At 33.1% G+C, this 25,097-nt stretch overlaps 1 protein-coding gene across 2 annotated transcripts in view; it reads left to right on the forward strand.

The window, feature by feature from the left end:
* Positions 1-25,097, forward strand: part of CSMD1 (CUB and Sushi multiple domains 1) — a 1,151,643-nt gene that overhangs the window by 211,467 nt on the left and 915,079 nt on the right. For both annotated transcript variants that reach the window (XM_035319885.1, XM_035319886.1), the window contains exon 2: positions 6,476-6,692. In XM_035319885.1, coding sequence (XP_035175776.1) covers positions 6,476-6,692 — 217 coding nt within the window. The remainder of the gene's footprint in view (positions 1-6,475; positions 6,693-25,097) is intronic.

Below are 25,097 nucleotides of genomic sequence, written 5' to 3' on the forward strand. Positions count from 1 at the left end.
AGTCTTATAATTAAGGCTTCACAAATAAGGATAAAAGAGTGATAGTGGACTCAGGGATTCATCCTACTATATATTCAAAGAAAGTGATTAAGGTTGTTTTGTCCAAATGGCTAGAGGGAGCTAATCCTAAAACAAGCTAGGTTAAGGCACGTGTATCAGCTAGATCCCAGTAAGATTTAGGGGCTCCTGGGCCTGCTGAAGGCTTGCCTGGAAACATAAAATTAGTATCTGAGATCATTGAAGACCTACATACTACACACTAAAAATTATTAATCTTTTGAACACAGCTGGAACAAGTACCTGCAGGAGAGCACTGCTGGGCCAGCAGAATTCAGAATATAAAAGGACTTAAGGAAGATTTTGATATAGCAATAAATACTTGTTTTTTAATTTCCATGCCTGAACTATTTGTGGTGAAAAATTCTTCAATGTTTAAAGTCAAAATTGGTAGAATAGGTTATGGATAAAACAGACAAAATAAATAATAATAAGTCACAAGAACTATGTGTTATCCAGAGTTTAAAAGACAATCATGGGATAGAATTGCTGTACTAATAATGTAATCTTCAGCTTCAATTTACCTGAGATTCCCCTATTTAAACGAAGTCCTATGGAGTTAAGGAATATCAATCTGAAAAACATGAAACTTATGTTGGTAGACTGTATTGAAGAAGAAAATCGATTCACACATGGTTAAATATGATATATTGAAGAAGAATTAAGACTTTATTTCTAACATTATATGCTTTTCAAGCATATTGGACATATAAGGTCACATCAGTTTGAATGCAGATAAACCTAATCAGAATTACCAAAAACATCAAGATAAGACATCAAGTAAAGACCATAAATGAAACAAATGAGGTAGCGCACAAGAAAGCTGTTACATTGCTAAAAAATTGGCTAAATGTTGTGCCTTAGGGGTAGGAGAAAATAGTCAGTTTTTACAAGAAAGGGACACCAAAGAGACGTGCTGTGTTCAGCAGACTCATAAATGATTTGCAAAAGGGAGTAAGTAATGAAGTGACCATGATGATACAAAATTATGAGTTAATGAAGATGAGGATCAATTGTGAAGAATTACAAAAAGGGCCTTAAGTCACCAAGTAAAGAGTTGTTGAAGTTGTTGAAATTCAGAGTAGATGAATGTCATGTGATGCATATAGTCATAAAGAGTAGGAAATATAGAGGAGAAAAAAAATAATCCTGATTTTCCATGTAAAATGTTAGGCTCTAGCCTCCCTGTAATTCTTGAGGAAAGGAATCTTGTGTGTAATATACAGTCCTGTAAAAATGCTTACCTTAGCAAAAGAACATAGCAGATTAGTAGGAAAATAGAAAATTGAATAAAAATATCATTATGGAAATGGTCTGTGTTTTCAATACTATGAGAAGTTCTGGTCTCCCTGTCTCATGAAAGGTGTAATAAAGCTCGAAAAGGTTCAGGGAAAGGTCATAAAATGGCTGTAGTACAAAGCACAGCTAAATATAAAGTAGAACTTTTTAATGTGGAAAAAAAAAAAAAAAAAAAAAAAAAGGATCTGTCAAAGGTCAATAAGATGGTAAGTGGCATAGAAAGCATCAATAAGAGCCAACCATATATTTTCTTTTCATACAAGTGCTAGTGGGGCATCAAACGAACCTAACACAGTAGTTACTGAACAAGCATAAAGAAGCGTTTTTCATGTTTTAGAATTCCTCATACAATACATTAAGGGTCCTAGTAGTTAACATGGAGGATTACTGGACAAGACTGTGGAAAATAAATCTACCAAGGACTGTTAAACACAAAGGCGAGGCTACTGGCATGTATTCCTCTTCTGGGATGTGTTCATCCCTGAAATGCAGATCTTTAAGGTGAGGAGAGTTCTTCCTAGAAACTTCCTTTGGTTTGCTGTTGGAGAAGAACTACTGAGCTAAATAAGCCTTTGATCTGGTCTAGCACAGCTGTAATTGTTTTCTTTTTACACTTGTTTATAATACTATTAATCATATTAGGATCTAGCTTTAATCAATGGGGAAGAAAAGCTCTTTTTGAAATGTTCGTAGAATTAGTGAGAAAATGTGTTTTTTTTTTTTTTTGTTTGTTTGTTTGTTTTAAGAATTTCAGATATCAAAATCTTTTCTTGGCCTCAGTAATGGTCACTGCGTTCTTCTGTACCTGCAGAATGAGAACCCTACTCATAACGGTCACAAGAATAAATGTGACTTCATTTTAATTACTGTGACTGTTCAAAATATCTTAGAGTCTTATTTATGACTTTATTATAACTAGTTATGGTGTGTTTTATATTTTGTTTGTTCAAAATTAGTGTATCTTGAAAAAATTGCTTTCTCTGCAAATGTGTGTAGATATGTATATGTTCACATATAATTATACACCTGTAATAAGTGTATCAGTCTTCCACAGAATAAATGATGTGGTGTAAGAAAAGAAGTGGCTTTCTTTTTGTTTGTTCATTGTACAAATATTTTGCAATAGGCAACTTGAAAATGCCTCACCACTTGAAAAATGAATCTATACTCCTGTAGATCTAATTATTAGATCCTAGTAAAAGGAGATGTGATAAATATAATTATGATAAATGTAAAGGTCCAGGAAAACAAAAGACCAATTTTTAGAAGATATTTAGAATGTTTGCATTTTGTGAGATTTGTTCTAAGTCTTACGGCAAAGCAGTATTAAATTCTACTAGTGATTCTACCACTATTTACCTTCAGCGCTTAAGGCAAAATCGCAATATTTAAAGTTTTCCTCATGTACTTTAACTTACGGGTAACAACTGAGAAAGTTTGTGCCTGAACAGGTGCAAATAGTCCTGCTAAGAACCTGTATAAGGTAACATTTAATTTGAAATCGGTGTTAATAAATTTCAACAACAAGCCAAGAGCTTTAGTTTTCTTATATTACCGTTTTCGTATCATAAAGTTAAAATAGCTGTCCTGAAATACCTTCTTACAGACAACATATGACAGTAAATTAATGCTAATAGCATAGTTTGCAGTCATATAAACAATTTGGTGTCACACTAATAAAATCTTGGCAGCCTAATACACCTTTAATATTAAAGTAATTCAGTGTACTGATAATCTCCTCAATCAATGACTGCACATCTTGTGAAAAAATGGCAACATGTATTTTTTAAAGCTGTGTTTTTGACACAGGGGTCAGAACTAAAGTGAGTTTCATGGGTAGATTCTTTTTAGGGTGTATTAAGGAATATTCAGCCTACATTTTCTTTTTTGCTTATGCTCAGACCAACAGAACTGTTTAAAATCTGCTACTTTCAAGATTTTCTTGTCAGTATGCTCAATTTCTTTAATGGCTCTTTTTCATTGTTTCTGAATTCCCTGGAATTTGTTGACACTTTCTGCTATTAAGGCACCCATAAGAAACAAAGTGTTTGTAATTAATCTCATCAGTGTCCTATTACTGGTCTGTGGTGTTTCTGCAGTCAGAAACTTCATTTTTGTGTGGTATTTCATTGCCAACTCACATCTAATTTGCTGCCACCTCTCACTTGTAAGTCTCTTCATTCCTGTTCTCCAAGTATATCCTCCTACTGAATCTCTCTTTTGGATTCTAAGTGATTTGGTGTTGCATCTACTCCTCAGCAGAGGTGTAACATTTGACAGTTCTAAAGGCTATAGACTTACATTTATTGACAAAATAGGTATTATACAGATAGCAGATCCTTTTTTCCCCAGTACCACTCCGTTAAAATGTTTCATGTTTAAACCAGGCAGGGACCTAAAAGGATGCCAGTTTTCTGGAGCTGCACATCTCTTACAGTCTCTTTGACTGTTGTTCACTTCTGTTTTGTTTTTAATGAAAAATAAATATGTATATATTTATGTAATATATACATATTTATTTACATATGAACATGTAAAATTAAGAGCAAACCTAAATAATACTTCACAACAATCATTTTCTTTTATGGTTCTCTTTTGCCTTGTGCTTCTTGATTGCAAAGTGAATAGGCAGTATGTTTATGAATAGTTTCAAAGCTAGAGGGATATAGAGAGAGGAGAACAAAAGCAAATTGGAGGGAAAAAGGGCTCTGGGTGCTAAGAAATGACTAAGTTAAACACGGGTGTAATGTTGGCTGCCTCATTTATCATTAGTTTGTTTATTTTCCAGAGAATAATGCACAGTAACTTGAATCTATAGTAAGTAGTAAAAAAAAAAAAAAAAAAAAAAAAAAAAAAAAGCACAGCTTTTGGAATAAAACTAAAATGTGGAAAGATTTCAGTATAACTATAGAATTCAAACTCCACTGATACAGAATTTAAATTAATATATCCAGAGAGTACACTGCTCTTTCTCCGTTGACTCTTCCTTCTCTAGTTCCTTTTTGGTAATGTAGGCAAAGGGTTTTTTTTTGTTGCTTGGTTGATTTTTTGTTTGTTTGTTTGTTTTCATCCTAAACAGGACCAAAATAGCCATGGTGGTGGCAAAATGTGGGCTTATTAGAGTTGTTAAAATATGTTGAGGAATAGAACCTGGAGAGCTGAGTGGGGCTTCTGAGGAGCAGTGTGTGTGGAGCGTGCAATGGAGAGGAACAATCACCGATGGTTGAAAAAATTATGCAAGTAGGCACTTCTGTAAGGAAGTGGCAGAACTCAGGCCATTTTGGGAGTGGAAAGACTCATTTGCTAACCTCAGCAATTTTTCTGTTTTACCTTAAGACAACTGTAGTGTTTCCTTAGAGGCTGGGGAGGGGATTTTTTTTTCTGGCCAGAAGGCCGAAATGTAGTTAACATCGTCTTATATTATTCATACACAAGCATTAGAGATTTCCACTCCTAAAAGTGGTTCTGTCTTTGATAAATTTTAGGCAAATTTCTAACTTGCAGCTGATAGCTCACCTCTTTCAAATCAACCATTTCACACCAGGGTGGTAGGAAAGAAGCATGGCTTATAGATACTTGATTTACAGAAATGAATTTGTGGATGCTGGTGACATGAAGTAGCTCATTAGTGCAGTAGAGTGGTGGGCTGTCACTATAATATTCCTTTTTTATTTTCAGAAAATTGTTTCTGTAGTAATTAAGTTATTTAAAATTGCTCCCTGACATTTGTATGACATTTCTGCTGTGGTTGTAGGAAGAGGAATACAATGCCAAGAATGTACAAGGATGCTGACAAATTACAGTGAACCATACATAACTGAAAGTTTCATGCTATGTTGCTGTAATACATTTGTTCTTCAAGAATGTTTAGTAATATGTATATATATATATATAATTAAAGCAATGTGAATTGATTGATAGATACACTAGAGAAGATTTTTACTTTAAAGATCTGCCAAATCCCTACAGCCTTTTTATCTATTCATGTGTGGGTTTTTTTTGTTTGTTTTTTTTTTTTTTTTTTAGATTTGTATTTAGTAGAAAATGATTACCTATTAGTTCTTCAGTTTTAATAGCAAATCCCTTTTATTAAATCAATTTTATTAAGATTTGGAAACCTCCCACAATCATTTGAAAGCACTGCTCTGAAAGATTCAGTCTCAGAGACCTACTACTGTGAAGTTAAAAATAAAATTGCAGCCTGAAATACTTTTCTGGTTTAGGTATAAGAATAAATGCTTGGATTATACTTGTTCTGAAGTGCTTAAAATGCATGTAATAATCCAAGCATTACAGCGCACAGAATTTCCTTAAACTTTTCTCTCTTCAAATATTTCATTAATGCTTCTCTCCAGCTCAGAGCCAGTACAACTACTGTGTGTGGGATTAACAAAATCAAGTAGGAAATTAGCAAGAGTGTGCACTGTAAGTCAAGGTTTCTTGCTGAGGACTTCTTGTTAATGAGCTACCATACCCTCACAAGGTTTGTAGGTTGTACAAACCAGACAGAAATACCTGCTGAGTAAATCCGTAGTGTTATTATTTTAGAATCTTTACAAAAATTAACACTTTCCTGATCACAATACACACAGCACTAAAGATGTTACACCACAGAAATTTGGCTGTTTTCTAAGTACAACAGTATTACTGTTGTTTACAACAGCGTGCATAATAAATGTGTGTCTACATTTTGCTCTCAGTGTTGAACGCATGTTTCAGAACAGAAGAAACTCTTATACTTTAGTATTTATATAAAAACCTTGTAAATGGCATTCACAAAAAAAAAAACTTTGAACACTCTGTAGCATTAAAACTCTCAAACCGTTGAATTTATGGCATCAAGATTAATACTTAAATTTCCAATTTGGATGAATAAGTCATACCTTGTTAATACTACATAACCTCTAATAATGATTCATTGCATGAAAAGATGGTAAATATCTCAGAAAATCCTGCAAAAGGGTTTTGAATCCAGACAGAAGAATGCTATAATTGTGATTTTACGCTGTATTTGTAAAAAATATTATAGCATTAAGCTTTCATATAGTTGCTCATGTAAGAATATGTACTGGGGGAGGGAAAAACACTAAAATAAATATTTTTCTTTCTTCTTTTTCAGGTCAGAACTGTGGAGGTTTAGTACAAGGACCGAATGGTACTATAGAAAGCCCTGGATTTCCTCATGGTTATCCAAATTACGCCAACTGCACATGGATCATTATCACAGGAGAGCGTAACAGGATACAATTGTCATTTCATACTTTTGCCCTTGAAGAAGATTTTGATATACTGTCAATTTATGATGGACAACCACAGCAAGGCAATTTAAAAGTGAGGTAAAGTACTTTTTTTTTCTTTCTGCATTTGTGTCTGTCTCTTTTTTTCTCTCTCTCTCATGAATATATGTTCTGATGATATAACTATGTTGTGTTTCCATAGTTCTTCCACAGCCAAAGAAAACACAATTCTCCAGAATCTCACAGCAAACAAGCAAATTCCAGTTTCAGATCTTTATGGCCCTAGCATTTTTATCCGTAGCATCAGGTTTAGTTCAAATTTGCACAGTTCAAGGTTGGTTTCAATAAAGCTGCTGAGTACAGGAAAATTCTACATTGCAGCATCATATCTTTATTTTTCTGTCCCATGATGTCCCATGAGTTTCTAGACTCCGTACACATGATGGAATCCAAATTTGGCCTAGGGACTTTCTCCTGAAGGCACTCATTCTTTGAAAGAGGTCCTATTGGGATCACACTTTTCTTTAATACTGTGCCTGTGCTGTTTGAATCAGAAGGTAGATATGCTGCTGGTACTAAAAGTGTCCCAGGATCTCTCATTGAATGAGGCATAGACACAGTGGGAGGCAGTACAGAAATCTCTGATAGGAAGTCTCATTAATGAGAGTTAGGCAACCTCAGGAAATATTTGCCAGATTAAATCCTTAAGGTGACTATTGCCTGCCTTATAGATATTGAGGAGTTGAGCTGTAAATTTTTTATTTTGCCAAAACTGAAATTCCTTTGCATCTACATGCAGCAAAGTAGGGATCCATCTCAAGTACAAAGTGATAAGACAAAAGGAAATGGCCTTAAGTTGTGCCAGGGGAGGTTGGGTTGCATACTAAGAAAAAATTCTGTACTTTAAGGGTTGTGATGCATTGGAACAGGCTGCCCAGGGAAGTAGGTGAGTCACCTGGAGGTCTTTGTGTAGACATAGAGCTTAGTCACATGGTTTAATGATAGACTTGGCAGTGCTATGTTAAAGGTTGGACTAGATGATCTTAGAGGTCTTTTCCAACCTGAATGATTCTATGATACAATTGTTTATACATTTTTTAAACAATTACGCACCTTTAAAGGTCAGAAGCGGTGGTGTCTTATGTGTCCCAGTACCACTGAGATTAGAAAGATGCTTTACTGATGCTTTTGATCTTGAGGCTTTTCAAGAACAGAATTTCAGATTTTGTTGCATTAATTTAATTGGAGTATTGTTTTAGGTTCCTCAACCCAAAACTGCTGGATCTAGACAGCAGTGCCGAAAAAACAGCATTGCTGTTTGTGCTGTTCTGTCTTTTTCTGTTCAGGCATGAGATTTATGAAGTACTGTAAAACATTGCTGTCAGTTCTGTTGTCTGATTGCTTTGATTTATATCATACTGCTAAAACAAATGTGAGAACATCACCAATGTGTTCTGCATTTTAGTGAGTATTATCATGTATTTCTGACAAAAACAATGTTCTGATCGATTGTTGACTTAATTCAAAAAGTTTTGAAAATTATGGAAGATAGTACTCAGCTACTAATTCTTTAGTTGTACATTATGCGTGTTTTATTTACTGTTTATTTATTTGATTAGAACTTGTATCACCTTCATACAAGGAATATTTCTTTTTTTGGTCAAATGCTTTTATTATCAATAGCTAACACACCTACTTGTTTTGCACTGATCTATTAGTAGAAAATTGTTTAAAGGAAGACCACCAGCTGATGTTCTGTGGATATGAAAGTAGAAGACAGAAATTCTTAAGTATGATCTTGATCCCGCTGTAATTTTATTTGCCACAGATTTCAGTAAAACAAGGATTTCATTTCCAGCTTCCAACAGTGAAGCTGATATTTGATTTACCCTTGCCTGCATTTGCCAATTACTTTGCCTTATAAGTGGTGTTAAAAGGAAGTAAAAAAAAAAAAAAAAATAAATAATAATCTGTTGGCTTCATAGAACAGAAGTTAAAAAAGCAGAATTTGAATGACAAGTTTCTACTGACATTACATACTTAAGTCACATACTCTGTGACTTAAATTTCCCTCATCTTTGTTGCACAAAGAACATTCACAGGTGTACCCCTCCACAATTGCACATTTCAAGACAATTCACTGAACAAATATTGGAAAATTATAGTCTTGTTTAGCTGACAATATTCAAGTGCAAGAGAGCATCTTGGAACTTTTGCTTCAGGGTATGCATATTATTATTATGGTTTTGTACAGATGAAAATACTCTGCTAGATTTTGGATAATTATATTTCTTCAGCCATCATACAAAAGGTGGAGGTTTTCTTTAAAAATAGCTGTGTAATTATATAGCTTTCACAAATTATAATAATTGCATAAAATCAACACAGATTTTGTATTGCCTTTTTTAGCTGCTAAAGCAAAATTTGATAAAACAAAATTGTAAATTCACCTAGGTTACGGTACTGCCTGAAGGACCTTTTTGCATGCACCAGGATATTTTCACTAAATATTGATTGTTTAAACCAAGAAAATAGAACCACATTTAAAATATGTTGAAATGATAAGGTGGAGGAATAAATTGCTTTAAGCTATTTGTGTGGAGGAAGAAAAGAGATGTAGTTTTAAGATGTGTATGAACTTCATGTGTTACTGCATTATTAAAGTATATAGTGATTTAAGGAGATTATACATAGTAGTGATCATAGGTTATATAAGGTATGTTACAAGAAAATAGAGAAATAAGATAGTAGTAGGTAGAATGATTTAAACAACACATAAGGCACTAAAAATACTATTTTGCATCTTCCTATGTTCTAGATAAAATCCAACTAGCATGGTTATGGTAATGCTTTTTAGGGTACTGTAATCAATTGTATAAATAAATATGAAGTTAGGTAATTAATTTCACCATATGTTATTTCCAAAACAGATGTCTCAGTCTTACATTATTGGAAAACAACCAAACAAAAAACTTATAGTAAAATTTAAGTTTATGAAGAAAGACTTCAAAGTACAACCAAATTCTAATTAAGCTGGAGAAAGATGGAAAACGTGTTCTTTGTTTGCATTTTAAATTGCAAAGGAGTTGCCGTTTGTTATATGCAGTTAACCAGCAACAGGCAGAATTTGTGTGGATGAATCTCTTGTGGCACAATAAAATACTACACAGTTGTAGTCCTTTTGATGTGTTTCACTAACAATTGCATTCAGCGATCCATTGTAGCTCACATACTATCAAGTGTTATACCTGCCAGATATGATAGTAAAAAGTAGTATTTTTAGATAGAAATGAGACATATCAATGGGGCATGTGAAATAGGGACACAGGGCAGCTCTGAAGAGGCTCAACCTGCATGTGGAAGTAAACAGACAATATTGACCTATTGTGTACTGTTGGTAGATACGTTCTCTTCCACAAGCAAGTGAATTCAAAGCAGAGGTTTCAACAGTTTTTCAGATTTCAAAAGTCATTTTAGGGCTCTTTGTACTACATATTGATCTTCTACAGCTAGGAGATGAATGCTCATTAATCTAAGTCTTGCTTTTCCTATGCTTTTCGTCCATGCACAATTCCTGATTAGAGATTTCATAGATACAGTGAAGAAGTACAGGACTGGACAAGAAGTGTCTATATCAGAACCTCTGTCGCTGAAGGGATAACGTGGGGTGTGAGGGGACTGTAGCCCTGAATGGCAAATGCTTTGTTTCTTTTTTATTGTCCTTCCCCATGAAAATTTTATATATATATATATAGTTTTTTATATTTATTTCCTCTATATTTCTATTTTCTTCAAGTTGATTTCTTCACTGTTTATGTGTGTGAGAGAAAGAGAGATGGTGATTTTCTGAAGAAAACTGTAGAGGAAACAACATGGTATCCATCTATCTACAGTATAGAGTGGATATGTCCAAGAACACAGCACAAAGTAACAGCAACTGAGTTAGCATTCACTTTGGTAAAACAAGAAAACAAACAAACAAACAAACAAACAAAACACAAGATTATCGAATAATTTCGGCAGGATAGTATAGAATTTTGTAAATCTGTAAGAAAAGGAAAACTATTATTTTATGGGTACAGAAATTTCTTACTAAGTTCCTGCCAGTAAAGGTGACTGTCAATGACTGTCCTTCCATTTTTTGTTTCATCAGATTTTGCTTGATTTTATTTTTTTCAGGTTCTATAGTGTTAGGAAGAAGGAATCAGATATAGAATAAAACTAAAATATGATTTACCTTTTGTCATATAATCACAGAATATCCTGAATTGGAAGGGACCCACAAGGATCATCAAGTCCAGCTCCTGGCTCCATGCAGGACCACATAACAATTAAACCATATATCTAATAATCTAAATGCCAACAGATACTTTCCCCCAACATCATGAAAAGCATACAGTGAAAGGAAAGATAATTTACATGAGCAGTGCTGACAGGTTCAATTTCATATATGGCATTTTTTTTTCACAGGCAGCTAAAAGGCAAAAATCCCATTCCCCAAATTTTTATCTTTCCAATTCAAAATGTTAAGCCTATTAATTTTGTTGGCAAGCCTACATACTTAACAGATTTAATGAAAAAAATATTAAATACAAAGTCAAATAAGCAGTTTTTTCTCTAACAAACTACCAAGAATTATAGACCACATTAATTAAATGTGGCTGATACTAAAGGATAGTCAACTATAAAATAATATAATACTTTTATTTTTTTTATTTTTATTTTTTTTCCAAACCATGGAGTATTGTTTTCTTTCACATAAGAAAATCCATTGCACATTTAAGGAACTACTGTTTATTGAGGAAGAAAAAGTATTCAGTTCATTTAACAAGTCAGAGCAATTCATGAATTTATACTGCAAAATTCTGTATCAGATGCAGAAAAATCTTCATCATGCATTGTAATATGATGTTTAGTCACATGTGTAATAATGAGTAATGTTTAAGTCGGTAATATTTTCTTTAAAAAATGAATGGGATGATCACCATAATGAAGATGTAGTTATGCTCAATTTTCTTGTCCTCTTTAGAGGAAGATGTCTTTGATATATTTATTGTTATTATTATTATTATTATTATTTATTTATTTATTCTTATTCAAAAATGGTCATAGTACATATTCAGAGAATTTACAGGTGTTCTTTGCCTCTTCCATATTTCTCAAACTGGAGCTGTGTAAGTGACAGCAGTGATTTGGTGAATTTCTGTATAAAGTTTCACCACAATATTAGTTGGAGGGGAAGAGCTGGGATACTTTAGATATACTAAAAGTGTAGATACTTTAGCATGCAGATAATCTTATTGTTTTATGGCAATAATCAAACTTGATTTAAGGGGATCATAAAAAATTGGTATATAAACACCTTTTTACTAACAGAAAGAATTGTTACTCAGCATAGTTAAAGACACCTCATAGCCTACTGAGAAAAATAGGTTATTCTTTATGAATAATTTTTAGGTGTTTCATTTTAGAGTAAAACTTTGATTTCAGATAAGAAGAACAAATTTGCTTCCCTTGGTATTTGTTATTGCATATGGATATTTGTAATTGCATATGCATATTACAAATAATTAGTTATTCGTCTTGAAATAATCATATTTACGATCATACTAGGCCAAACAACTATAAATTCCCTGAATTTTTATTATTTGAAGTTGTTTTATGAACAGAGCACCTTGGGTATCCATTATGCAGTGTTTAAGCTACAAAATCACAAAAAAAAAATCGCAAGCTGCCACTGTGCATGTATATTTCTCTCTTGAATAGCTCAGTTTGCATCTTAATTTTACCTGAAATCTCAATAAGCTTGAAGTATTACTTCAGTATTGGTCAACTATAAGAAATCTGTCTTCACTAGTATGATGTCTTCCTGATGTGCACAGGGAACACACGTAATTGAGAAAATTTTATGGAAAGTCACTTTGGTTCTCTCAAAGAGATCAATTTGGAATCTGCAGAAGTACAAATAGTTTCAGCATTTTGTGAACACTGCTCAGTACAAAATTTGGTGTTTCTTTCTTCTTTATTTCTGAAGCTCCTAAAAACCAAAATTCGTCATAGTAACAACATACACAGTAACAACAACACACATTTAGGCACTTAGAAATAATTACAGAATAAATATCTGTAAGATGTAGCATTAATTGTGTTCTCAAAACTACTTAGAAACAGGATACTAAAATCTATTAAGACAGATGAATACAGTTTGGGGAATTACAGCTCTTAAAACTTAGATGCACCTTTAAAAGTCTCTTTAGTGTAGCTTGGTGATACAAGTGACACCAGAAATTTCAGTCTATTTTCTGACTAAATGGTACATAAAATTAACTTGATTGCTGTTTGTGTAAAGATTTTTTGCTTTTAAATACATTATTTTTGAGAGAGGAGGCAATTGCTTACCTTTGTTCTTCTCACATAATCATATATTACACATGCAGTATACATGACACAGTTCTTTAATAGCCTTTCTGCATTTCCCACCATGTTCAAAGTCTCCTTTTTATTTTAGATGACACTAGTTGAATTGACAGAATTACGTACAGAAGCCTTGTTGATCAGCATCCCTAAATTCTGCTGATCCTAAATATCCAGTGACTGTTACAACAGTTCTTGTTCAGAGATCTGTATGTTCTTATTCTGACTGCAAGCTAATTAAATTATAGTCTTTAGAGATTTTGCAGATGGCCTCCTCACTGAGAAAAAAGTCCACTTGTCAAAATCTGGCCCCTTTTGAGAATTGTTACGATTCATCCATATCACAGGATTTTTCAGAGTTTTTAAAAAACTGTGATATGTAACATTTTGATTCATATATAACCTATACTGTATGAAGAAATTTTGACTGCTTCTTTTAGGCATCCTTTATCTATTAAGTTGCTGGCAAATTAAAGCAAGAGAAAAAAAATAATAATAAAAAAAAATGGAGTAACTTATTTGTCATATTTTTGATGAATGTAATTAAACTGTGAATCATGTTCTCAGCTGTCATCCGGTAATTACCTGCCTGTCTTAAGTGAATCTTGTGATTATTGTCTGTATGATTATAGTCCGTTTTTCAGTAAGAGATCAACCCTATGCTGGACCAGGATGTAGTGATGATGGGGTTAGTTACAGTATCATAAATGTTCAGGCATTTGAGATGAATTCAGCAGTCTGATCTGTACCGATGCAGTGGAAATTGAGCATCATCACCTCTCCTAGTCAGTCACACACAATCAGTTCAGTTTGTAAATTAAAATTTGTAAACAAACTTTGTCAGAAGGATACAGCTCTCAGTATTACTTAATTTTCCTCAGTTTTCATTCTGTTTATATACAAAAGACCATCTACTGACATTATCAAGGACCCTGAGTTTTGACAGTCATGTTTTTCACACTTATGTGAGAAAAAAAAAAATGTACTTGTGTTGTAGTTCTGCATTACCTCTGCCCTCATACTTCATGTGAGTGAAAATTTTGTATGCTTATCTACATTCAACTCAGTGAATTTATAAAGAAAACATGGCTAGTTGATGAGGAACACATATGATGAGAGTGATAATGATCATAAGGAAAATGAACGTAAATTTTGGTGATAGGCTATTTGTCAAGAAAAAGCACCGTTAGAAGACTTCTTACTAATGACTGTCTATGCATTTATCAATGTTCTCTTCCGCCTGTAGACCTCATTTCTATGTTGCTGTCTTTCAGCAAAAAGATGTTTTTTAAAAAAACACTAAATCCTTTTCTCATCTTCTACCCCCACAACACAGACGTAGCCACTGTGGTTCTCTTTGAAGAATCTAGTGTTAACACCATTCTGAAAGAAAAGCAAAATGACAAGGAAGAGAAAGATGGCAATATTAGATTGCTGTTTTTCTTATTTGGTAAGACAGTCTTGTATCCTTATGAAGTATCCTTCTGAATTTAAATAATCACAGTAAGGCTGTAAATAACAAAATTGTTATGAATGTGCACAAATGCATAAACAGTATTTAAAAATATATATTTTAAAATTTATTGTTTTGAGATAATTCTTCAGTTCATGAATTACTGAAAGAAAACAGTCCAGAAAACAGCTTTTGAATGACATTCAAGATAAGTCTAAATAGAAACACATCAAGATATATTCTTAAAACTTTTAATTTTTAACAGTTACATTTCAATGCTGAAGTTAAAAGTCCTATATCAGTCGTCTGAAAGAAAGAAACGAACTTAATTATAGCAGATTTTGTTTAGAATATTGAATTATAGAACAGCAAAGCACAATTTAATTTGATAATAATGACAAACGGGGAGCAATAATCCCATTGATTCCAAACAATTCTTAGTGATAAAGGTTCTTTGAAATATATTTATAGATATTAAAGTTTTGTTTACTCAAAACATAGGCTACTAAAGATTGCCCAAAGCAATGTCGTTAAAATACATATCCATATTCATGTTTACCTTTGAACACAATTTTCAGCTGATCAAATATCTCTCAAAATAGTACAGTAAAAGACTTTTTTTTTTTTTTTTTTTACTCCAATGAATGTTTAAAGCAACATTCAGCACTTTCTGTGTCTTCCATTGTGTTGTTTCGTTGAAAGTAAATTTTATCTCTCACTTTTCACAATGAAAGAATGACATTAGTATTAGTAGTTTCTCAGTCACCCTTTCCTTGCTCCCAGAACTGATCTAAGTTACTTACTGTTTGGGCAAATTAGCCTTTACTCTTCATATATCTCATAGACAGGACTGTAAGAACGTTGTGGGGTTGACATGAGGAAGAGGAGGGGAGTAGGCTTGAAAAGTCTGAGATACCAGAAACCATGTGTTCACAAGATTATAGGTGTGCTAAATCATGATTTTAGCCAGGTATACCTAATTTTTGTGCTGAAAGACTGTAGTTTAGTATAGAATTTGTCTCTCCACCATCAGCTAGTTTAGGACTATTTTTGTCATGTGTCATTGCAGAATATAGAGCTGAGCTGTCAATTTCTTTAGAAACTGTCTGAAGGTGGAAAAGCAGGTTAAGAAGTCCCCGTAGGCTGTGTAGCAGAACAGTCTTACAATCAAAGACAGGCACTATTTTTTTATGTAAAATTGTTCATACCAATGCATTTAACTTTGATGTACCTTCCAACAGAAGTGGCCAGCAACAGGTAGGTTAGGGAATTAGTAGAGCCACAGAAATCCAGGTTTAATACCTTGAGTATCCCAGTTCATATGAAGGGCTTGATTGTAATGTCTGAGTCTCAGTGTCTCCCTTTGGAGTTGTTCTGCCCTGAGTAAATAATTATTTATGGTATCAGAAAGAAGCTGCGATTTGGTGCTGTGGTCCACTAAGTGAGGATTCTCTGGGAATGTGAGTGAGACTGATTGCTTTCTATGGCTTTTTCAGATAAAGTGAAAACTTGAACCAGAGCAAGTACCCTGGTCACCAAGCTATGGACTATGTCTTTTTTTAAAAAGAAAAAATAAATAAATCTGTGCAAGACCTAATGTGTAATGGGAAAATGGATTTAAATACCTCTTTTTTTTTCTTCCTTTTTTTTTTTTTTCTTTTAATTTCTTTCTTTTTTTGTGAGGTGGAGAAACTCCATCTTGCAATTACCAGTAAAAACTTGTGATCTTAAAACTCCTTTATGCCCAAAATGCATTGCATTATTCTAACTGAATGAGTGCAGATGATGATCTATGTATGAGTCACAACTTTCTTGTTGCTTGCTGAAGGGACAAGACTAGTGCTGCTGAAGACACCATGTACGCTTCTCATTACTGGTTGCCAAATGAGGAAACTTATCCAAAGGATCTCCACAAACATTTGGAATAATAGATCCTTCAAGACTTTACTTTCCAGTTCTGCACATCGATCTGCTTTTCCCACAGAAACAGCGGAATTAATTTGTCCTACTCTTAGTGAGCATCTTACCTCATCATTCAGAGCTTCCTTTACAGTCAATACAGAGAAACGGGCAATTTTAGAGAGTGATTCATCTAATTTATGTTACACATCAATTTTAGCTTGACATGAATTATATCACAGAAATACATATTCTCTTTGTAGGCCATAAAGATTTGATTCTGTGTAAATTCTAGAAAATTTTCTTTCTGTCAGCATGAAGCATATCCCATGCTTTCCTCATTTTAAAGAGCAATGGCAGTATATAAAACACACCTTTAAGAACTTAGATTTTCTTCCTGTGTGTCTTTAATCTACGGAACACCATTGTATTGCTACTCTAAGCAATGTATATGTACCAAGGAAATCTGGTAAACATTTAGAAGCATACTATAAGCTGTTTTTTACTTTTTGCTCCTCACACTCAATTCTCCTTAATCATCACAAAGGACTGTTAGTGACCGTTATCTTGGTTAGTATGTAGGAAGGAGTGAGAAGGAGCTTTTACACATATTCTCTAACATGTTTCTATGTCCAGTTTATCCAACTCCTTCAAACATTCATAATATTTTACAAACCATGTATTTCTCTTCATGTTATGAAATACACAGTTATAAATATATCTTATTTACAGTGCAAGAATTAGTTTTTTTTTTTTTTTTTTTTTTTTTTTTTCGTAGGTCATGGCACCTAAACAGAATAGGCAGATGTAACATATTGGAAAGAGGCACATGTGCTGTAGGCCCTCTGAGGTACTTCAGATGGGACCTCCACAAAAAAAGTCTAAGACATTTGTAGAGAAGTAAAAGAGAAGTTGATTGGCATGGCATATATTGCATTTATTACAGGTTTCCAAGAAAATGTTACCATCTGGGCCAATCAAAGAAAATGAATTCTGCAGTCAATAGTCAAATGAAAAACTGCATAGGTTAGTTCTCATTCTCCATTTCAGTTCCTGAAATTTCGTTTTCCAGCTTTACCAAAAGAGATATGAGCAACTCCAGTCTGCAGGCTATAGGTATTTGTACATATTTTACTTAAAGAAGTGAATTCATTACCACTCACTTTTCATTTTTAATATATTTAATTTAAAAAATAAAAAATAAATCTCTTATGGAATCAGAAAGCAGGTGGCACCATAACCTAGGCATCTGTTTTCTTCTTCTACAACTCACTCTTGCTACATTATGTTAATTATTACTCCTAATTTCCATCACTTTTTAGTTAATTTTATTAGAAATCTGTGTAAAAAATCAGGCTATTTCCAGGAGAGTCTGCTCCGCCTGTCATACCAGATCCACTGCCATTGACAAATGAGATGAACTTGTTAGGGCAAGAATCTCATCTTCTGACATGTCATGTTCACCCCCAGTATGGCATAATGTTTTTAATGAAGAAGAAACAGATGAAGAAGAAACAGATGATTATATTTGGTGGGTTCCTGTTTGAGAAAATAAAGTTCTTAATAGATTGTTAATTTTTGCATTTGGTGATTTATTAGCACACACATTGTTAAGAAGCAAAGTCTGAGGGAAATACTGAGCATTTAAGATCTGTACTATTCTTTACTATACTTAAATAAAAAATGTAGCAGTTTGGTGGTTTAATTTTGAGAGCTCCCCTCAGAACATTTCTCAAAAAGGAAAGTGAGAACAAATTATTGTTTCCTCTGTGATGATGAAGTAATGAGGTGTGGATTTCCAATCCACACAGGGATTTCCCTGCACCAAGAGAGGCAGGGGAGAGGCAGGGGCATCCCTGTCTCATACTTCATGAATTAGCCATCATGAAATAGATTAAGCTTTCAGATTAAAAATACAGATTTTTTTTTTTACATGTAAACATTAATTCAGAAATTCTTAGGTGAAAAATGCAATCATTTATATGTATTTTTTGAAAAAAAATACAGGAAGAGACAAAGAGTTACAGAGCTGTTGTGGAAAGCAGTCATATAGGACAGTTAACATGCATAAAACAGAAAATTTTTTTGAAAGGTAAATACTTCCTTTTACTATGTCAGAAGTGCTGACTAGAGAAAACATTGATATTAAAGGAAACATCTTTTAAATAAAGTGCAAAGTATTATTACCTTCTGAAATTCACAGAATTTTGGTTACGATAGAGTAAAATTCATAAATGATATTAGGTATATAAAAAAAAATCATATGCAGACAGATTAGAGAACATAACAAGAAATGGTTTAGGAACCATCATTTCATATATGTTAGCCAAACCACAGTGTTGGGAAATAAACTTTTTAATCCATATCTGTCAGATTTGGTTTTATATGTCATGTCTTTTAAAGGCTGATATCTGCCAGAAAATAACAAAGTGAATTAAATAGATTCCTAAATTTGTTTGAAAACTTGATACAAGAAACTATGAAACCAGTAGTGTATCCCCCTATTATGCATATATCAGATGTTGTAGCAATCATTTTTATGTTGAACGTTTTTTTTTTTTTTTTTTTTTTTTTTTTTACTCATAACAGGAGTTTTTTTATCATAACAGGATAGAGTTAATAAAAATTGTATCCCTTTTTCTTTTTTTTTTTTTGTTTGTTTGTTTCTTGAAAGAGGCAAAATACTGGAAAAAAAAATGCATAGTAACCTTGAAATTTCAGAAACATTCACTGCAAAAGGTTGCCATATTCTGCATAGTAAAATAAGAATTCATTGTTTAGAAGTTAAAAAGTACAATGTGGAGCTCTTCAATAAATATTCCACAGCACTTGTTCTGCCATATGAAAGAAAAATCCTCTTTCCCCAGCCATAGTTTCATGTTTTGTTTTATTTTGTTTTGTTTTGTTTTTCCTCTAGAAATCATGGGAAATGGGTGAAACAGAGAAAAGGCTCTCTTTCCTTACAAAGATAAAACACCAAACCATCAAAATTTCTGTTGCGTGCTTGAAGCATGAAAAAACAAATTTAGTGTAACAAGTAAACACAAGGATCATGTATAAGATTTTTGTTTGTTTGTTTGTTTCTTTTTAATGTTTTAGGGCCTTTAGCCAAATACTCTCATGTCATGCTGTGTGAAAAAGATGTTAGTTTCTCTGCTTGCTGTGAGATGTTCCAAGTTTAGAAGAGGTTGCAGCTAAGAAAAAAAGAAAAAAAAAATGAGAGAATGCATTACCATGAATAACTCAACATACTCTAGCAAGGAAATAAAAGCAGATTATTTCTATATAAAATTAAAAATAAATACACTCCAGCAGTGAATGAGGATCTAATATCAATCTGAAAAGAAGCAAATTTTATGTTAATGCATGGAAAGCACGTGAATCCTTTAGGTATATTGAAGGAAGCAGTTGATCTCAGTATTCAACATGCAGTGACCTAACTGTGTGTACATTATTATGACTGAAGTTCTATGAACAGAAAACAAAATCATACAATTGCCTAGCAAATTGAATTTTTCAATATGGCATTTGTTTAATATCTTATTAATAAAGATTAAGATAGTGGATATTCAGTGCTGTCCATAGCAAACTTGTCCAATGCAAACTTGTGTCACAGTAGACACTGTGGCTCTAAGGAAATTTTCACAGCTCCAGTTCTGATTTGCTCTCATGAATTTATGTCTCATAGCTAGCATCTACAGAAGTGAAAAAGGTGCAAAGAACAGTTTGACTAATAGTACCACTGTTTGTCTGTGTCTCAGAGGCCTCACAGTTGTTCTTTTTTTTTTTTTTTTTTTTTTTTTTTTTTAATTGAAGGTTTCCTGAAGCTTTTGTCTCCATCTACTTGAAGTGTGTGACTTTTGGCACAACTTGGGGATTAGATGGTTCCTTTTATCTTAATGATAAAAGATTAGCTATCTTTTTTTCCTGGTATTGTTTCAGTTTTCCCACCTGTGATTTTCCCACATCTGCCAAAATAGAACTTGTCTCATGCATTTATACTGATTTCCCATTGTGTTTTGTTTCCTTGTTTGTTTGTTTGCTTAAGAGAGAGAGTATTTTATACATGGGTATTGTGAAGCAATATGAAGCTGTGGGCCTAAGGAGCAACTGAAAGATAATGCATTTGAGTGGACATACACCTTCTCTGTGAAACTGAAAATTATAGACATCTATGCTCTTGTTTTTTTCAATTTCAAGAAGCCTAGGATGAAACAACCAAAAAGCAAACCAACAAACTCCATAGAAACAAGGGATTTGTCTTCCAAAGAGTTAGAGGAGAAGAAGACTTTCAGAATCTTTCTTCATAAGTTTACTCCAATTATGACACTTGAGAAGAAATGGAATAGCACAAAGCACATATGAAAGAGACAATTAATTAACTATAATAAATTCAAATATATGTTGATTTAGATCTTATAAAGTGTCTAGCTTAAAGTATAAAAAACATTTAAAGTACATATTTTCTACATTAAAAACAAATCGTAACAGAAAGATTCTGAAAGCCTCATTTTCAAATGTGCTTCTCCTACTACTAAGGCGAGAAAGAGCAGAGGAGTATAGAAGAATGAGTGTTGAAGGAGTAGAGAAGAATGCTATAGTTGTCGTAGAACTATATTGCACCACAGATCTCCAGAAACATTCAATGTCAAAGAAACTAGAAAGAGGAGGTGCATTTCTTATGGATTGAGGTAAATAAATAATTTATGCAATTATTAAATTATATATATTTATTTATTTTTTAAAATAGAGCACTAATTTTCAACATTGTAATAAGGAGCAAAGTGATTTGTTTTACAAAAGCCAGTTTTCAAAGCTATTCAGCATATTTGGCAGCATTTTACTGACTGTTCAAGCTTGCTTTCACAGTATAGTTTTGTCCTCATTTATGTTTTGTTGCTGCAACCATTAATCATAGGTTTTCTCATTCTTTTCATAAAGCCTTTGCCAAAAGGAAAGCTTGTCAACTTCGTCCTTTTAAGATACAGAGCACAGAAAGGCAAAGTTATTTAAATACCATACATTCTTTAGTTATTAGTACTGTTTCAGTATTTTCTCTTTGTGTGTTTCAAATCCTCTGTCTTGTCAGTGATGGAGAGAGTGGGTTTTTCTTCACCCAGTCTGAATAAGTCTTTGCAAGCTTATAAACACAAGATAGACCCAATAGTATCTTCCTCTCAAGACGAATGCCTTAACATGTTCTTGCCTATAAAGCTTTGGAGTCTTAATTTCCTGTGCTCAGGGATATTGCTCATGTGTAGAGAGACTGTCTAAAAAGAAAGATAAATATTCTTAGCTGGAGGTTTAGCTAAAACTATCCATCTCATTTTATGGCAGTGATATTTTAAGAATCAGTTTATGAATTTAACATGGCTTATTTTGCTTATTTTAAATATTTAATATAACTGAAGGCATTTGACATCACACTTTAAAAGTAAATTGTGAAGTATAGTAGTACAATATTAATATGAGTAGACAGTTTCAGTTTTGAATATACAATTTGAGGTTCGCTTATCAGAAAAAAATACATAATGATATTTAGTGTGATTTTTCAAGTGGACACCTATAAAGATGAATCAAATAAAATATATTTGCCTGTTTTAATAGTCCTTACATGCTTTATTTACATGGTGTATTGATTAGAATGAATGTTTAATGAAGTCTATTTCAGAATTTAATTTAAAAGACTTTACTCATTATTGTATTGCCTCTTTCAAATTTTATATTTTCAAATTATAAAATCATGTAAGTGGTTTAAATTTCACTAGTTCATGAAACTATATTTAATTTTAGAAAAATATGTGGATAGAGTAACTCCAGTAAATTATATAATGCCTGTACCTAAAAAGTCATGTATATAAGAAATCTGAATCTAATTAGTGCAAAATACACTTATCTGAGGTCATTTTAAGTTAATGTTTTCTTCAAAGAATGGATTTTTTTTATTTATTCTTTCAGAATTCAGTGTGATTGAGCTGAGGTTAAAACATCGGTCAGACAACAGCACTTAGAAGCAGATATTTTCTTCTGTTCAAAATATCACTTAATCTTTTATTGTTTGTGAAAAAGAAAAGGTGTTTTCACAATAAGTAATTAAATGTTTATAAAGTTGTTGGAGGTCTTCAAGATGAAGCTGTAGATTTATAAAGTATTATTAGTACAGGCAACTAAATTCATTTTACTGTTCCTGTATCAAGATTTCTGTATCTATGAAATTGAATCATTTTCCTATTTTGAAAGTTCTCTGAGATCCCATGTCCCGAGTGTTCACATTCCTTTGTTGTTTTCAGAAAACTCTTTTCAGAACGATATGTCTACCAATCTGTATTTTCTAAGCATCTTTTAACTTCATTTATGCTTAAAGATTTTTAGAGCCTTAGGACCATAATCCACGGGAAGGAAACCGCCAACCCACATGGAGCATCCACAGCTCAGCAGTAAGGAACTCTAGTGTGTGCTAAATAATCAAGTCTTTGGTTTGTCATTGTAAAGACAGATTCAATGAAGGCAGCTGTACTAACACTAAAGTGACATGGGCAATAAAATACATACTTTTTACGTAACACCTTTCTCTCTTGGACCTTAAAAAAGAGGCAGTAAAGTACTAAGAGTACTAAATACATCAAAGCCAACAAACACATGCAGCAGTGACATGTGGGCAGGCTACATTGTGGACTTGTATACAGGAATGATGAAGAGATTCCTTGTATACAGGAATGATGATGATATCTCTCCATTGCCTCAGTGAGTCAGGGAAGTGTCGCTCTGTCCTGCCACCTCAAAGCATCTGCAGTGCTAGCAGAAAAAAGACTTCGCAGTAGAGACAAATCTCTCAGATTGTTAGAGGCCCATCGATCATGAACACAGGTGAACATTTGGATCTCGTTTCCACCACCACAACTACTTCAATTGTGCCTCCTTAGAGAGGAGGAAATCTCTTAGGAGGAATCTCTTATAAGAGCTGATTAGAAGTAGAGAGACTGTGAGACCAAACAAGCCTTCAAACATGTGGAAGGTAGTCCCAGCATTCTGGGACTAGCTCTATGTTTTCTGTACTCTCAGAAGAGCAAATTCCTTATGTCATCATTAATTACATTAAGTTTATGCTGGAGTGAATTTCAGAGCTAAGCTCAGAGCAGAACTGCTAAGTAGATGGATACAATTGAAGACAATGTTGATTTGTTTGAAACAGTTGTGAAGGAAATTTGTTAAGAAGCTGTCAGCTTCTGTGAGCTTACAGCCAGGAAGAAAGCAGTTGCACACAAGGCATACGGAACAATACTACCAAGGTTTTAAATCTATTTTATACAATAAGCACATTGGATTAAGGGATAAATTTTGGGGCTACGTTATTGTGAAGACTGAAATAAGTACAAGATATAAGGTAGTTTAGTTGTTCAAATTTCTGCTATCTGTGATGGTGAAAACTGTGACATTCTAGTTAAAAGCAATTTTAAAAGCAATTACATGTATAGATCTATAGATCTTAGGAAAACAAAAAAAAAAAAAAAAAGCAGAATGCTCCCCCTTGCCCCAGATAAAATAAGAAGTAATAACTTGGAAACCCCAAGGCCAAAAACCTTCTCAAAGTCTTGGTAAACTCCTAGAAAACTCTTAGTTTTTTAGCTGATTTATCTGCTTATTGATAATTAGCTGTTATAAAAACCTTTCAAATTCTCCATTGAAATGGGGAAGATAATAGTTGTTCTATCAAAGATTTATTATTTAAGTCTTATTTACTGATAAAAACAAACAAACAAACAAAAAAGAAATTAAAAAAAAATAATAATAATAACTGGTCTTCCCTAATCCAGGTTAAGGAAAATAATCTATCTCAATTATAGTAGTACAAGAAGTAGCCCAAATGGGCAGATGGCTTAATGAGAACTGTTTCTTTTGTTCTTGTGATGGAATTTAATAAGCGGGATCCATAACTATTTAGATTTTGAGATCCAAGTTGCTTTCCTCCAACACTGCAGCAGTGACAAATAAGCAATCCATTTGTTCATGACTTTTTTTTTTGTTGTTCTTTCCTAAAAGTAAACATCTAACTCCTTTTGACATACTTATTTTTTTTAAGTACATAACTTACTTTTTCTAATAGAAAAAATCCATAAAACTTTGAGACATTAGGCTTTTATCTGAAAACAGGTGCAGAAGGAGAGTGAACTGAATAACCACATCAATAAATGTATATTTAATTGGAATGACATGCATTTTACAAGAATTTTAAAGTCTGATTTTTTTCTGAATGAGTCAGGAGAGTAAGAAATTATGTCCTCATTTCTTACTTTCTTAGTGAAATCCATGTGTAAGATAAATAATGGAGTAAATTACAGTTTAAAAGGTCCAGTTTTACCGTGCAAAATTATCTGCAGAAAAACAAAGTGTATTTGTGGAATAAAGCAAATCTTCCTTTCCCATTTTCACCCACTTTACCTTAATTTTGTTCATTCTTTCAGTAGTCTGCCTGTTGCTTTCTGCTGTAATTAAGTTCTTCCACTCTTACATGTAAATTGCTTTTTAAGTTCCATAAGTCTGAACTAAAGCCCAAAGTACATAGCAAGCATTTATCTGTCCCTTTATATTTGGCTTCTCTTTTCCTCTTACATGGGACAAATTTCAGACTTTACTGATTTAAACAAATCATCTCCCTTGACCATGTAAGCACAAAAAAGAAATAGACTTTTTATTAGTGCTCATCTGCCCAAAGAAATAAAGTATAGTAAATCAGTGGG

Source organism: Oxyura jamaicensis, chromosome 3 (assembly GCF_011077185.1).
Source record: "Oxyura jamaicensis isolate SHBP4307 breed ruddy duck chromosome 3, BPBGC_Ojam_1.0, whole genome shotgun sequence".
In the NCBI taxonomy this organism is placed as follows: Eukaryota; Metazoa; Chordata; class Aves; order Anseriformes; family Anatidae; genus Oxyura; species Oxyura jamaicensis.